This window comes from Anas platyrhynchos, chromosome Z (genome assembly GCF_047663525.1).
Source record: "Anas platyrhynchos isolate ZD024472 breed Pekin duck chromosome Z, IASCAAS_PekinDuck_T2T, whole genome shotgun sequence".
NCBI lineage: Eukaryota > Metazoa > Chordata > Aves > Anseriformes > Anatidae > Anas > Anas platyrhynchos.
The window spans coordinates 13211817-13225067 of NC_092621.1; the positions used below are offsets into that span (position 1 = coordinate 13211817).

At 37.5% G+C, this 13251-nt stretch overlaps 1 protein-coding gene across 6 annotated transcripts in view; it reads right to left on the reverse strand.

Annotated features, from left to right (window-relative positions):
* Positions 1–538: 538 nt before the first annotated feature.
* The window catches only part of CPLANE1 (ciliogenesis and planar polarity effector complex subunit 1), a 57103-nt gene continuing 44390 nt past the window's right edge, over positions 539–13251 (reverse strand). For all 6 annotated transcript variants that reach the window (XM_038170873.2, XM_038170871.2, XM_072031424.1 and 3 more), the window contains 9 exons: positions 12100–12258; positions 10575–10608; positions 7327–7492; positions 5652–5713; positions 4913–5077; positions 3241–3353; positions 2821–2904; positions 1276–1445; positions 539–1108 (listed from right to left, as the gene is read on the reverse strand). In XM_038170873.2, coding sequence (XP_038026801.1) covers positions 968–1108; positions 1276–1445; positions 2821–2904; positions 3241–3353; positions 4913–5077; positions 5652–5713; positions 7327–7492; positions 10575–10608; positions 12100–12258 — 1094 coding nt within the window. In that variant the 3' untranslated portion in view covers positions 539–967. The remainder of the gene's footprint in view (positions 1109–1275; positions 1446–2820; positions 2905–3240; positions 3354–4912; positions 5078–5651; positions 5714–7326; positions 7493–10574; positions 10609–12099; positions 12259–13251) is intronic.

Genomic DNA, 13251 nt, shown 5'->3' on the forward strand with positions numbered 1-13251 from the left:
CATATTTCTTATGTTTGCCAAGATGCAGCTGTACTCTGAAACAGGCAAAAATTTTGCATTTTTTAAACAACTATAGTATTGGGTGACAGTTAATTAACAACTGGAAGTTAGCACACTGTTAACTTCCATGAAAAAATCAAAAATTTTCACTACAGAAATAAAAACTGTTGCTAAAACAGTTGTGAAAGAGCCACCACAACTGCATTTCTTTGGGTTACTACAAATAGTTTATGGGCACTGAACATAGGGGAATTTTTTCAACTACCTGGTGACTGCTAAAAGAGCTCTGACAGGACTGCTGTTCATCCATACTGTATAACGCTATTTTTTTCTTTACCTCAGTAACTTGTCCTTTGTATTGTCTTGTACAGATGTCTATATTACTTTATTGCTGCCTATTTATATGTCTGTCATTCAACATGTTTTAAGACGTATCTAATCTATGAGTAAGCTGGGTTTAAAATATTCGGGTAGTTCATATGCAGTCAGTGGTACACAGTAGTAACACTGCTCTGTGTGTAAATCATTTCACAGCAGAAACTAATAAACTCACTTTTATTAAATCAGCTAATCACAATTGTTGAGTTACAAAATTCACTTCATCAATAGTAATGTTAATTATTAAATACAAATGTAAAACAGCTGTGCAGTGTTCTAAAATAGAACAAAACTTTTTGTGTTTGAGGGGCAAAATATCTGACCCAGATTTTTTTTTTATTAAGACCACTATATTTAAGACCATTAAGACCAACTATATTTAGTTGTTGTTGAGTTGAAGACATATTAGAAAGCAAACTACAAATTAAGGAATTGAATTTCATCCAGACATGACAGCAAGCAGTGAGTTTCTGTGCCACTTAGGAGATAATCAATAAAAGCCTTGATCCGTTGTAAGTAGACCAGTGATTATTAAAAACCAAAAACACCAGCAACTGTCTTTAAAGTGTGCAATGGCTGAATGGCTTGTTCATGTGTCTTCCACATCTGCTACCATAGCCTCAATTGCACTCCAATCCAGTTTGCTGAGGATACTCTCTGTGCTTTCAGAAACATCATCGGTGTTGTTAATGCCAACAGGAGAGAAACTAGCAGTATGAAGTGCAGAGTCCTGTTGGAGGAAAAGAAGATGAGCTGAAATGCTGTGTATCATTCTTGGACAAATCCCACCCATACACTTTTAAGAGAGAACCATATTTTAAGTACAGCAGAAGTAAACAAAGGACCAGGGCTACACAGCAGGTATCACAACGTTCCTAGAACAAGCAGACCTCTTACCTGAAACAAGGTGTCATGAGTATCTTGAAGTATTCTTTGGATGTCGTCAGGCACAGTCCAAGGGCTTTCTATATCTCGATCAGACTCATGATCAAGATCTTCTGTCTGAACTGCTGTGGCAACATGTGGAGGCTTTTGTTTTGGTGTTCTGCTGACTCTGTGCTCAGCATCTGAGGTGAAAACAAACCAACAATAATATTGTAACATTTCTTCCTATTTTGCATGTCTATAAACTTCTCCAAGAACAGAAGCTCGTTCTAAGAAGTGAAAATGTGCGTAAGCACACGTAACAACAGTATGCTGTTTGATCTTAAACTGATGTGGAGGCTAGAAAATGCTGCTGGCCCCTCCAAGGCTCACCCTGTCTTTCCAGTGCAGAACATGAAGTTGAGTAAGACTACAGTAGCAGCATCCGGATTCTGAAGTGCAATCCCTCAAAAGGGACATTGCTACCTTATTTAGCAGAGGACTAAAACTACATACAACTCAGACTTTAAATAAAAAAATATACATGCATCTTAGTAGACAGAGTTTGAGTGAAACCCTTAGCAGTGATGAGATGTATCAGAGAAACACAGTCAAGAAGGTGACATGAAATCAGAGACAGATCAACTTTCAGAATGAGCTTAAAAAGAGAGGTTTGAACAGAGAATGATTTTCCACAGATGAGTGAATGATTTAGGAAAAATGCCTTGTTGCTTTGCCACTGCTTCTCTCCCTTTCCTGCACTGACAACAAATAAACTGGCATGCGGCTAGCCTAATAGGTTCTCTATTATGCCACTATCCTAACTCTTGTGTAGGCAAGAATGAAATCTACCCACAGTATTTCCTAAGTTTCAGACTTAATAAACTCTTTCCTGAATCTTGTTCTGTCTTTTCAGAAATTCTGCTTGTATAATCAAGTCTTGCATATTTTAAAGAATGTGATTAGGAGGAAACATTTATGTGAAGAAACTCTTCTGTGGATCCAGACCTATGCAGATAGACATAAAGGAAAAAGGATCACTACAATTTTAAAAAATTAATTTTTTTAAAGCAAGTTCTGTCCAATTCTTCCACTAACATTATGTCAACAAAAACCTGAAAACAAACCTCAAATAGATAAGCTACGGAGGGACAGCAAAGAGAATTCTTAGTTTACAGAGCTCAGAAAGTAAGCAGGATAGAAAGGTAAGGAAGTAGCACAATATCTGTATACTGTACTGCTAATGCTCTGTGGGTTTTAGTTGGAAAAAAGAGCCGAGTCTCATGTTTTCCTAATGACTGTTTCAGGGAATCACTGAAATCCAGCATATATGCTTTAGGAATCTCGAAACTGTGATCTAGCTAAAACCTTTCAGAAGATTAACAGGGGCAATTCAAATATTTCATAAACCCCAACTAAAAACTGTTTGTATGTGGCAAAAAAAGGAACTTTCATTTTTGTAAAAGTAATCCTGTATCTGAGGCCTCTGTTGTGTAAATCCTATCCAGGCATGCACATGTATCTTATTTTTCCACTGCATTATGTAGCTGAACAGCACTATGTAACTTGGTAACTTACAGCATCTGGAATTAACAGGACAGTTTGCAGTATTTCTCATTCTTCCGCTGACTGTACTTTTCTGTAAAACTAGAGTTCCATGTCCTGGAAATACAAAGGAACATTTCCAGTATTAGATGCAATAGGCCAAATATAGGCTTCAAAATTTTCATCTACGAAATTGCTTCCTGGATTACACAGTACTCTTGCTATAGCAAAATTAAGCTATTTTGGATTTAGAAAGAGATGACAAGGAAAGGTAACATCTATCATTTGAAACGTCAAAGAGAACACAGCTTCAAAATACTGAGGACAAGAAACTGCCAGCACTTGGAGTATGATTTTCTACATGGATATTAAAACTCCTCACTAACAAAATCCAGTAGTAACTTTTAAAAAGATCTGCAGTATGTGCCTTCATTAAGGCAGTTCTGTTCTTACCCTTAGGCTGTTTTAAACCAAGAGTTGGGGTGAAATGGTGATCTTTTTGGCCAAAGCTGGGTTTGGCAGCAGCTCTGCTCCTTTCTGAAAGAACACGACTCTTTGGATGCCCTCTAAAGCAAGAAAAAGAATACAACATACACAAATATGTACTGTTTATTATTCATCCACACAAACTGCATCTCACAGAGCATATTGAGACAAGGCAGAAAGGGCACACAAATCACAGCCCAGTTAGCTGAGCATATTACACAGTGCTTGTTGGGCCAGTAAGCCCCAACAGAGTCCAAAGTGCAGTGAAGAAAACCAAATTAGCTGTACAAAGAAACAGTTTAGGTCTAACAAGAAGTTACTGCCATTCCTAAGGTGGCTTTCTGTATGTCTTCCCATAGTGCTTCTGATTTTGGTAGGGCTGGTACCATTAAACCATTACACACCAGGAGGCTCTGTACAGCACTGACTACATTCAGATGAATGATCTATCTTGGAACTTTACCTATTTAAAAAGAATGCAGAAATATTCCAGAAATAAGTCCTGAATTTACAGGATTATCTGAACTGTACCCATTTCCTCCTATTAGTCTGGAAAACAAAGTTGTAGAGGTAGAAAAATAATACTGCAATATACACCTGTATGATGTACCAAGTCCAGAGGAGAAACAAAATTGCTCGGAGAACTGGAGCACCTCTCCTGTGTAGACAGGCTGACAAGTTGGGGTTGTTCAGCCTGGAGAAGAGAAGGCTCCGGGAAGACCTTACAGCGGCCTTCCAGTACCTAAAGGGGGCCTGCAGGAAAGCTGGGGAGGGACTCTGTCAGAGAGCGGAGTAACAGGACAAGAGGAAATGGCTTTAAACTAAAAGAGAGTAGATTTAGATTAGACACTAGGAAGAAATTGTTTCCTGTGAGTGTGGTGAGGCACTGGAACAAGTTGTCCAGGGTAGCTGTGGATGCCCCATCCCTGGCAGTGCTCAAGGCCAGGCTGGATGGGGCTTTGGGCAGCCTGGTCTGGTGGGAGGTGTCCCTGCCCATGGCAGGGGGTTGGAGCTAGATGGTCTTTAAGGTTCCTTCCAACCCAAAGCATTCTGTGATTCTCTATATATGTGACATTGAAGCCATCAAGAAGAATATATTTACAAATTTGTAATACTCATACATCACCATCTCTTCAGAAGGTAATAAGCACCTGTGTTCAAAACAAAGAATAACTAAAACTCTAGACAAATTGATGTCCTAAATTAAAAAGGAAGACAGTAAATCAAGAGTTTTCCAAAACACTAATTTATTTAGTCTATGTGTGTGCACATTAGTATTTTTATTTTCTTCTTGCTTGTTACTGGATGCTACTGAGATCATTAGCTATGTTATTGGGTATATTCCAGGTACCTGATTGCTGCTGAGTGGAACGGGTTAGGACATTGACTATAGCTCTGACTCTAGAGCTGGCTCATTCTGTGCTCCAAAAGGCATTTTTAAGGCTCCCTCCAGGATTTGCTCTGGCACTTTTAAGAAGATACAGGAAACCAAGACTCCTCTGATCCAGCCAAAGTGTATCTTTGATTCTGCCAGAACATAAAGCTTCTCTCATGCTAATCCCTATAACAAGCACTACAAGTTGCAGACAAACGTGAAGCCAAAAACATTAGTATATGGTTAATGCTTAAGATTCATTACCCTCTAGCAGACATCATGTGCCTTTTTTTACACTCTTGAGGTGATCTGGTCCTGGACAACGGTCTGTGTTCACTTGCAGGTAACACCACTGTTTCAGATAACATTTCATTCATCAGAGAAAGTGCTTGTGATACTCTCATACTGTGATGTTCAGATAACAGCACTCTGTGGAAAAATGGAACCATGATATTATGTATTAACTCATATTACCACTCATCGTTCCTTCCCATAGCAGGGAGGTTGGAACTAGATGATCTTTAAGGTCCTTTCCAAGCGAAAGCATTTTATAATTCTATGATTTAACTGCAGCTGGGTTGTGAGGCTTGTAAGTCTACTTGGTAACGAAAAAAAAAAAAAGTCATATTTTTACAGTTTCAGAGAACATGTAATAACCCTTTCAAGATAATTTGCAAAAAGCTAAAGCATTTATTAATAATAGTTTTGACAGAAAGCATGAGTCAGTGTTGCCAAAATCATGTATGTATGTATGTATACATATATGTACATACATATAAATAAATAAATAAATATACATGTTTGGAAAGTGAAAAATACAGGCAAGGATGAAAAGTGTTCAGACATGTCCTAAATAGTAATGCAGACATGAATTGTTTGCACTTTTTGTTGAAATTCCATTTGTCTCTGAAATTTCATACAGACAAGGTAGTTAAAACTACCTCTTCTTAAGACTAGAAAATTGGTAATAAGAATTCCAAAAGTTACCTATATAGCAACTTACTTGTCTTTTTCTTCCTTCTTCTTCCTGAATATTTTAATATCCTTTGAAGTAGGACTACAATGCTGTGGAAGAAAGTACAACAATCATTAACTTATTTTGTATTGTGGTCTCATTCCATTCCATCAATCTCAAAATTTAGATCTACCTGACCTGAAAGTTACCGTTTAAAACACTCTCCAGAACGAAAAACAATGTGAAAGCATAGGGCCCTAACCATGGGATTCAGTTAAGATTGCCCCTATAAACTTCCAAGCTCTAAAAATCCATTGAAAGCCTGCAGTTCCACATTCCATAGCTCATGCCTTAATCCTAAAATGTCATCCCTGTCAGGCCCAAAATTTGTCCTTGCACTCAGCTTCCTAAAAACCAGTTATTTTCTTGACAGTAATTAATTTAAAAAATCAGGACAGGGTTGCACTTTGTTCTGTTTGCTGGAGTACAATTAAAAAAAAAAAAAAAACAACAAAACAAAACAGAGCTGAGACTTTGTCCATCTAATGAATTCCAGGGAAAAGTCTGTAACGGAAGCACCAAGTATATATTTACGGGTTGACTACACAGGAGAGGGAGAGAAGTACAGGTAAGAAAACGCACATTTTCTTTGTATCACTTCTTTTCATACATGTACAAAAGAGAAGTCTGGGACAACTCTGATGACATCTGCTATTGCTTCTTACCATCAATAGAAAACCATGTATTAAAGGGGAAGTCTCTGCACGTTACATATTTGCTCCTCAGGAGTTAAACCTAGCATAGCTTCACCCTGAAAGAATTTACAGCAAGTTTATCAGTAAAAAGTATGGGATGTAATTGCTAGTGCTAGGTCTCATCTCCTATAAACCTGGAGATTCCCCCTACTCAGCTGTGTCTTTTCAGGTCCTGAAAGTATCTAGGTGACAAATGCTTTTTTTATGACTTAGTACACGTTGGGAAACTATTTCTGAACTACTTTTAACCTTTGTTTTCTTCAGTTATTCAAGTACAGTGAAGCTCAGAAGAGATGCATCACACCATAAATGTGATTCTATTAATTAAAATTAAAAAAAAAAATCTGGAAGGGAAGGAATTGTTTTCTGAGCCTGTGTTGAAATAAGCCTGTGAGAAAGAAAATCCATTAAATACTTAAGATGGTCTGACATTTCGGCTGACCCTCCATAATTGCACAAATATGTGTGTGTATTAAGGACAAGGATGGCTGACCTCAATATTTTATCACTGTCTCATTGTCATAACAGATGGTACCTTTTGAACTCTGCTTTTTAAACTCGTTGTGTTTTTGTTTTGTTTTGTTTTGTTTTTTTTGTGGAGTGGTGGTATATGAAACAAGACTTAAACATATCTTCATAACTCCTGTAGCTCCCAGTCCCTAACAAAATGCATCTTTTATTGGTGAATGTTAAAGCTGTCTCCATTACAGTTAGGGGTCAACAAAGCCTGAATCTTGACCTTGGGGTCAGGTCATAATTGCCACCATCATTACTGAAGACTGTGAGGAACTGTGGTGCATTTGCTCACTGATCACTTCTAACATGCATACAGCCAGTTGCAATAAAATAAAATGTATACAAAAAGCAAAATTAAAACGGGGAAAAAATACTGACAGCCTTTATCTAACCTAATCTGAACAACTATGCAATATGTAACAGTTACTCTTTAAGATACCCGTTGTTCCTACCATATTCTTTCTTAAATTGAATGGATTATGCTCTTTCTGTCTTTGTTCATCAAGTTTCTTCACAAATTCTCTCATTCTTTCCCTTTGCTTTCTTTTCATCCATGCTCGTATCTCTTTCTTCTCCTTTTCTGTTTTTTTAGAATGTCCGGTAGCAGAATCATGAATCCTGAAAGCACATGTAAATGAGAAATAACCTAGCATGTTCTTTAAATTGCAAACACTGACAACCACACATGACAAAAAAATACTGCAATCCAGTCAAAATTCTGACTCAATTCTGAAATTTCCCAGATGGGAAACTCTTCTGTAAAATTCTACTTCATATAAATATTGGTACGCAAGTAATTTCCAAGATGTTTCCTAAACCTTTTCTTCTCTTTGTTAGTTGCATTCAGACAATAGCACTGAAATGGTTGAGGAGATGTTGACTACATCAAGGGTAGAGAGGCGTTGCTGAGAGATCTTGACAAATCAGAGAACTGGGCAATCCCCAACAATATGGAAGTTCAACAAGAGCAAGTGCCGGATCCTGTACCTGGGACAGGGCAACAACCCTGGATGCATGTACGCACTTGTGGGACAAGAGGCTGGAGAGCAGCCCTGCAGAAAGGGATCTGGGGGTTCTCATCAACATCAAGTTGAACATGAGCCAGCAGTGTGCCCTGGCAGCCAAAAGGACCAAACATGCCCTGGGGTGCATCAGGCACAGCACTGCTAGCTGGTTGAGGGAAGGGATTGTCCTGCTCTGCTCTGCACTGCTTCAGCCTCACCTCCAGTACTGTGTCTGGTTTGGGTGTCACAGTATAGGAAGAACATAAAACTGTTAGAGAGTGCCCAAAAGAGGGGCACTGTTAGAGAGTGCCCAAAGGAGGGCTGCAGGGGAGGTGAAGGGTCCACAGGGCAAAGTGTATGGGCGGCTAAGGTCCCTTGGTTTGCTCAGCCCCGAGCAGAGCAGGCTGAGGGGAGGCCTCATGGCGGCCTGCAGCTCCCTCATGAGGGGAGCGGAGGGGCAGGCGCTGAGCTCTGCTCTCTGGGGACAGCGACAGGACCCGAGGGAACGGCATGGAGCTGGGACAGGGGAGGGGGTTAGGGAAAGGTTCTGCACCCAGAGGGTGGTCGGGCACTGGGACTGGCTCCCCAGGGAAGTTATCATAGCATCAAGCCTACTGGAGTTCAAGAAATGCTTGGACATGTTATCATCCTCAACAGCTGTAATTTTGCTTTGTAAGCAATTAATATTATAAACAGGAGTAGGAAACAGTTGCAATTTCAATCTGTATCAGGAAAGAACACAGATGATTTTATAACTAATAGCCAGAAAGGCAGAGAAATCTCCAGCATGGAGGCAAGAATGACCAGCTCGAGTTCCGAAGCTGCTTTGCCACTGTCAGGAAATTTCTATTTTGTCTATCAGAACTGCTTTAGAAGGCTCCTGTCCTTGGCTGAGCTGATTCTGATGTCTGTAGAGACTTGTACTCCAATTTGTCACTTGCAGAAGGAACTAGTGACTAGGAAGGAAATAATCTTAAAACCAAGAATTAAAAACAAACAAACAAACAAAACCACAATTGGCACTTTCGACAATAATGGATAGTAAAACAGTGGTCATTAAACAGTTCTATTATGAATGAGTCCCATTGACACCAACTCAACTCACATGCTTGCTTCCATTGTTTACAGGGTGTATGCTATGAGAAGAATAACTGGGGTTAAAATTTGACCAACAGATAATGAAAAACAGACATTATTACCTAGAGATTTTCTTAGCTGCCATTTTTGCATCCACTGGAGAGATGTTACCTTCTACTACAACACCACTAACAATGTCAGTAACACCATTCAAATCAGTAATTTGCAAGGGATCTTCTAAAAAACTTAATGTTAGGCAGCAGAAAAAATGTTACTGATTTGAAATAGAGTATGCCTGTAAGAAAAGCTAAAATCCTTCCTATTACGCTCAAAATGAGAATACTCGGGTTATTTTACCAGAATCCTTTAGATCGTTTTATTTCTCCTACATCTGACTGTGTTAGTGCAAACAAGGAATACATTGGTAACATGTATAGATATGCTATTTTAAAAATGTTACGAGCTATCACCTTAGCTTCACTGCCAGTATGTGCACTTCCACCAAATTTCTCCCTAAGGTGAATGGGGCAGAATGAGTGAGACCTGACTAACTATTCAAAGATAGGTCTGAATAAATCATCAAGAAACACGGTCCCAGAGACAGACTGCCTGACCTCCACACGGCTAGTACAGAGTAGGCTAAAACTGGCAACTCAGAAAGCCAGGAGCATGTGAAGATGAAGCTGTGGGGTGCTGCCTGTCTCAGGAACCCCAACTCTCAACTTTCAAACCCAACTCTCTAAGCAAGGATCAGTGCGAGTGAGAGAATGGTTTTACCTAAATTCTGCTCATTTCTACCCTCTCTTTTAATCAGTTGCTTTCAATATAAACTAAATCATATGTAGTTTACCATTACATGCTACAGTAAATTCAAAAGACTCCTTTGGGTAAAATCACCATCTACTAAAATTTATTGCCTCATACGTATCCTCCACGTTATGCAATCACTCCCTATTCTGCATTCACAACACAAAACAAGCATTTTGACTTTAAATATTTATATAATATACTAAGGCATTTGTTCTACTGCTATGCTTGAAGAAAAACTTGATAAGGGTAGGTAGGTAACTGAGCAAAATGACCAGGAAGAAAGGGAAGCCAGCTACTGTTTCCTACTGCAAAGCTGAATCTAGAAGATTAAAGCAGTTAGCAACAAAAAAAAATATGTATGTCAGCCCATTTTACCTAATGCATAAGATCAACCCAGTTTTGAAGTCTTCAGTATGATGCTTCACATTTTTGATACAGTAACTCCCCAAAAACTTTCTAGTGAGAGCTTCCCCCTGTAGATGACTATTAGCAGCAGTTACATGCATTCATTCAAAACCAGTATTCTGCAGATAGGAGGAATAATAAACGTGCATAGACATTAGCAGCATCTACACTAACAGTTCTGTTACTTGCAACTAGAAAGCAACTTTCAATGCTTCTGCAGATTTCGTGTTAAACAAACATAACAGGCACTGCTGACGTCAGAACAAATGCTTCAAACTAATTAACACAAAAGCTTTCATCCATTTTCAAATAAATGCCAAGATTTTTATGAGACAGTTCCACCTAGACAATTCCTTTATTAGTAGTAAATAAATTTTCAACAAAACCAGTGTCAAAATACATACCTATCATCACGTAGTTCTCCACTTACGAGAAAGCCTGAAGCAGAAACATCCTTTGTTAATAAAAACCTTGCACTTGTACACAGGCTAATAACATATGTTAAACAGCCTGTGGGATAATATGTATCAAACTGAATGTGCTGACATTAAAAATAAACTAATTACATACTTAGGCCTAATAATCTGTGTGATAGCATGTCATCTACTACCAGATTAACAGACAGTCGTCAGAGAACATTTATTAATTTATTAACTTGACTGACAGAGGTAGTTTTGCTTTGAAGACAAGGTCACTACAGTGATTTTTCAGCCCTGCCCCAATGAGGCTAATGAGTTCCAACTAATTGGAACTGATCTCTTCCAATTAATTGTACAACTTTTTATGGAAAATGAATGATTTCCACTTACCTTAAAAAGCCAGGGTAAGAACTGCTGGAATTCAAGAAATGTCACTAAATAACAGCATGGCTGTCTTGGAAGCAAGAACACTATCATCTTCCTAAATTAATCAGTAATCTCTCAAAAAATTCCAATTGCAACTCAGAATCACCTAGAGCTTTCTTAGCTTGCAAGTAACAAGTTTATACTTAAAGAGGAAAACTATAAATGTATTACTTTTTATAAAATTTATGTGTCTGTGAACATCATTTGATATTTAATTATGCCATATGGAGATACAGGAACCATGTTTTAACTCTTTATTAAGAAAGATTGCTGCAGATGTGACAGTCAAATACATGTTTGTCTGTAAAAAATATATATAATTTTTAGAAGCTTGAAAACAAACAATACAGGCAACATAGAGATAAATATGATATCTTACACTTTTAAACATCAAGAACAGGGAGTATGGATTTTTACTCCTTCTCTAATGCTACTGTAGTCTTCAGACTTGCAAAAATCAACATACTGTCAGCTTGCAAAATGAAATGGGACATCATAAGATAACATTTTAGGACATAAACAGTAGTTACCATATAGTGATAACAAAAAACATTTATTTTTCTGATGTGGGCTGGGTTTAACTGAAATTTCATCTCTCTCAAACACAGGAAGATGCCAGAGATGATAAAGACAGCTTTGGGAGGAACGTATGGGTGTTCTGTGGTACTGTGCCTATTTAGACTCAGGGTAGCACTTAAGTAAATAACTACAAATCAGCACAGTGAAGAGTTTATGAAAAAGACCTAAAGTTATTCATTTTCTTTCAATAACAGGGTAAAATCAAGTGCAAGTGTAATGCACTGCCAAACTATCTTCATAACTGAGGGATACTGTATTGCCAGGTGACAAATAAACTTATTACCAGTGCACATCCATGAAACCTATTCTAAATAATGCAATCTAGAAAGGCTGGAAAATATGCTAACCAGAATAACAAATATCCACAAGAATAAACATCCATGAACTGATGTTTATTAGCTCACTGGCATTACATAACAGCAACAAGGAAGTACTACAACAGAAAGAAAGGGATTGCTTATTTTTAAATGGAAGAAAAGGGAAAAGAAAACTTTAAAAATTTTACCAGAAGATGACTTCATGCCACCAGGAAAGTTAGAAGCAGCGGCTGTAGAAGCAGAAGAGCACAATTCCAATGCAGTATAATTGGGTATAGGATGTTCAGGTCTTAAGCTCTCCTCTTCATCACCCCCATCTTCAGAAATCATGGCCCTTACATAATGTTCTGATCCAATGAAAAAAAAGTAATTAATACAGGCCAATGGAAAAAACAAATAAACAAACAAACAAAACAATCACTTTTATATGTTAGTGGCATATTTAGTTTATGTGTCCAGCCCAAAACAATTTTAAGTTATAATTTTCAACAGCTTAATACACTTACTGAGAGATCAGTCATACCTTCCTATGAAGGTGCTCTATGAGAACTGCAGTATATGTACCAGACCTGCACATACGAACAAAAAGACTAAACTTTGAATTACTTTGTGTAAGGCTAATGGACATCTTAAATATAATCTTATGTATAAATACAGATATAGCCACAATTTAGTTCTACCACTTGGCTTTGCATTAAGTTCATAAGTAGATTAAACTGTTTTGGTATGAATGTAAAATGGACCTGAAACATGTACCCCTAACACATTCCTCCTTGGCACAGTATAGTATCTGTAAGTAAATATGTAACATATAGTCAATTTTATATTTATATATATATATATAATACTTATATATTTACATTATATATATATATATTTATTCATATTTTATATATATTTATATTTATCTATCTATAAATATTCAGTCAATCAATCCTAGCAGCCAGTTGAGCTGATATAGGCTTTAAACATAACCAGAAGATACTATAACTACATAGCCACCAGAGAGTCATGTAAAAAGTATTTGCCTTATATACACAGGGAAAACTGAAAAAATTTTGTATCCTTTTATATCAGCAAACAAAGCCCTCAAAAGCACCATATTTGATTTTAGGATATAACTGAAATATATACTAAAATCCTTTGCTTAGGTCCTGCATTATGGTTTTGGAAAAGACCAAATGCATTCAAACGTTGTTTCAAAATGTTCAAATATTGTTTCAAATGTTTCAAACATTCAAGCAGTATCCATAATGTTACTCAAATTCTCTACCTTTGTTTTTTTTTTCCTCTCTTGTATTTTTTTTTTTCATATTTAGGTAACACTTTTCAGAATTGCA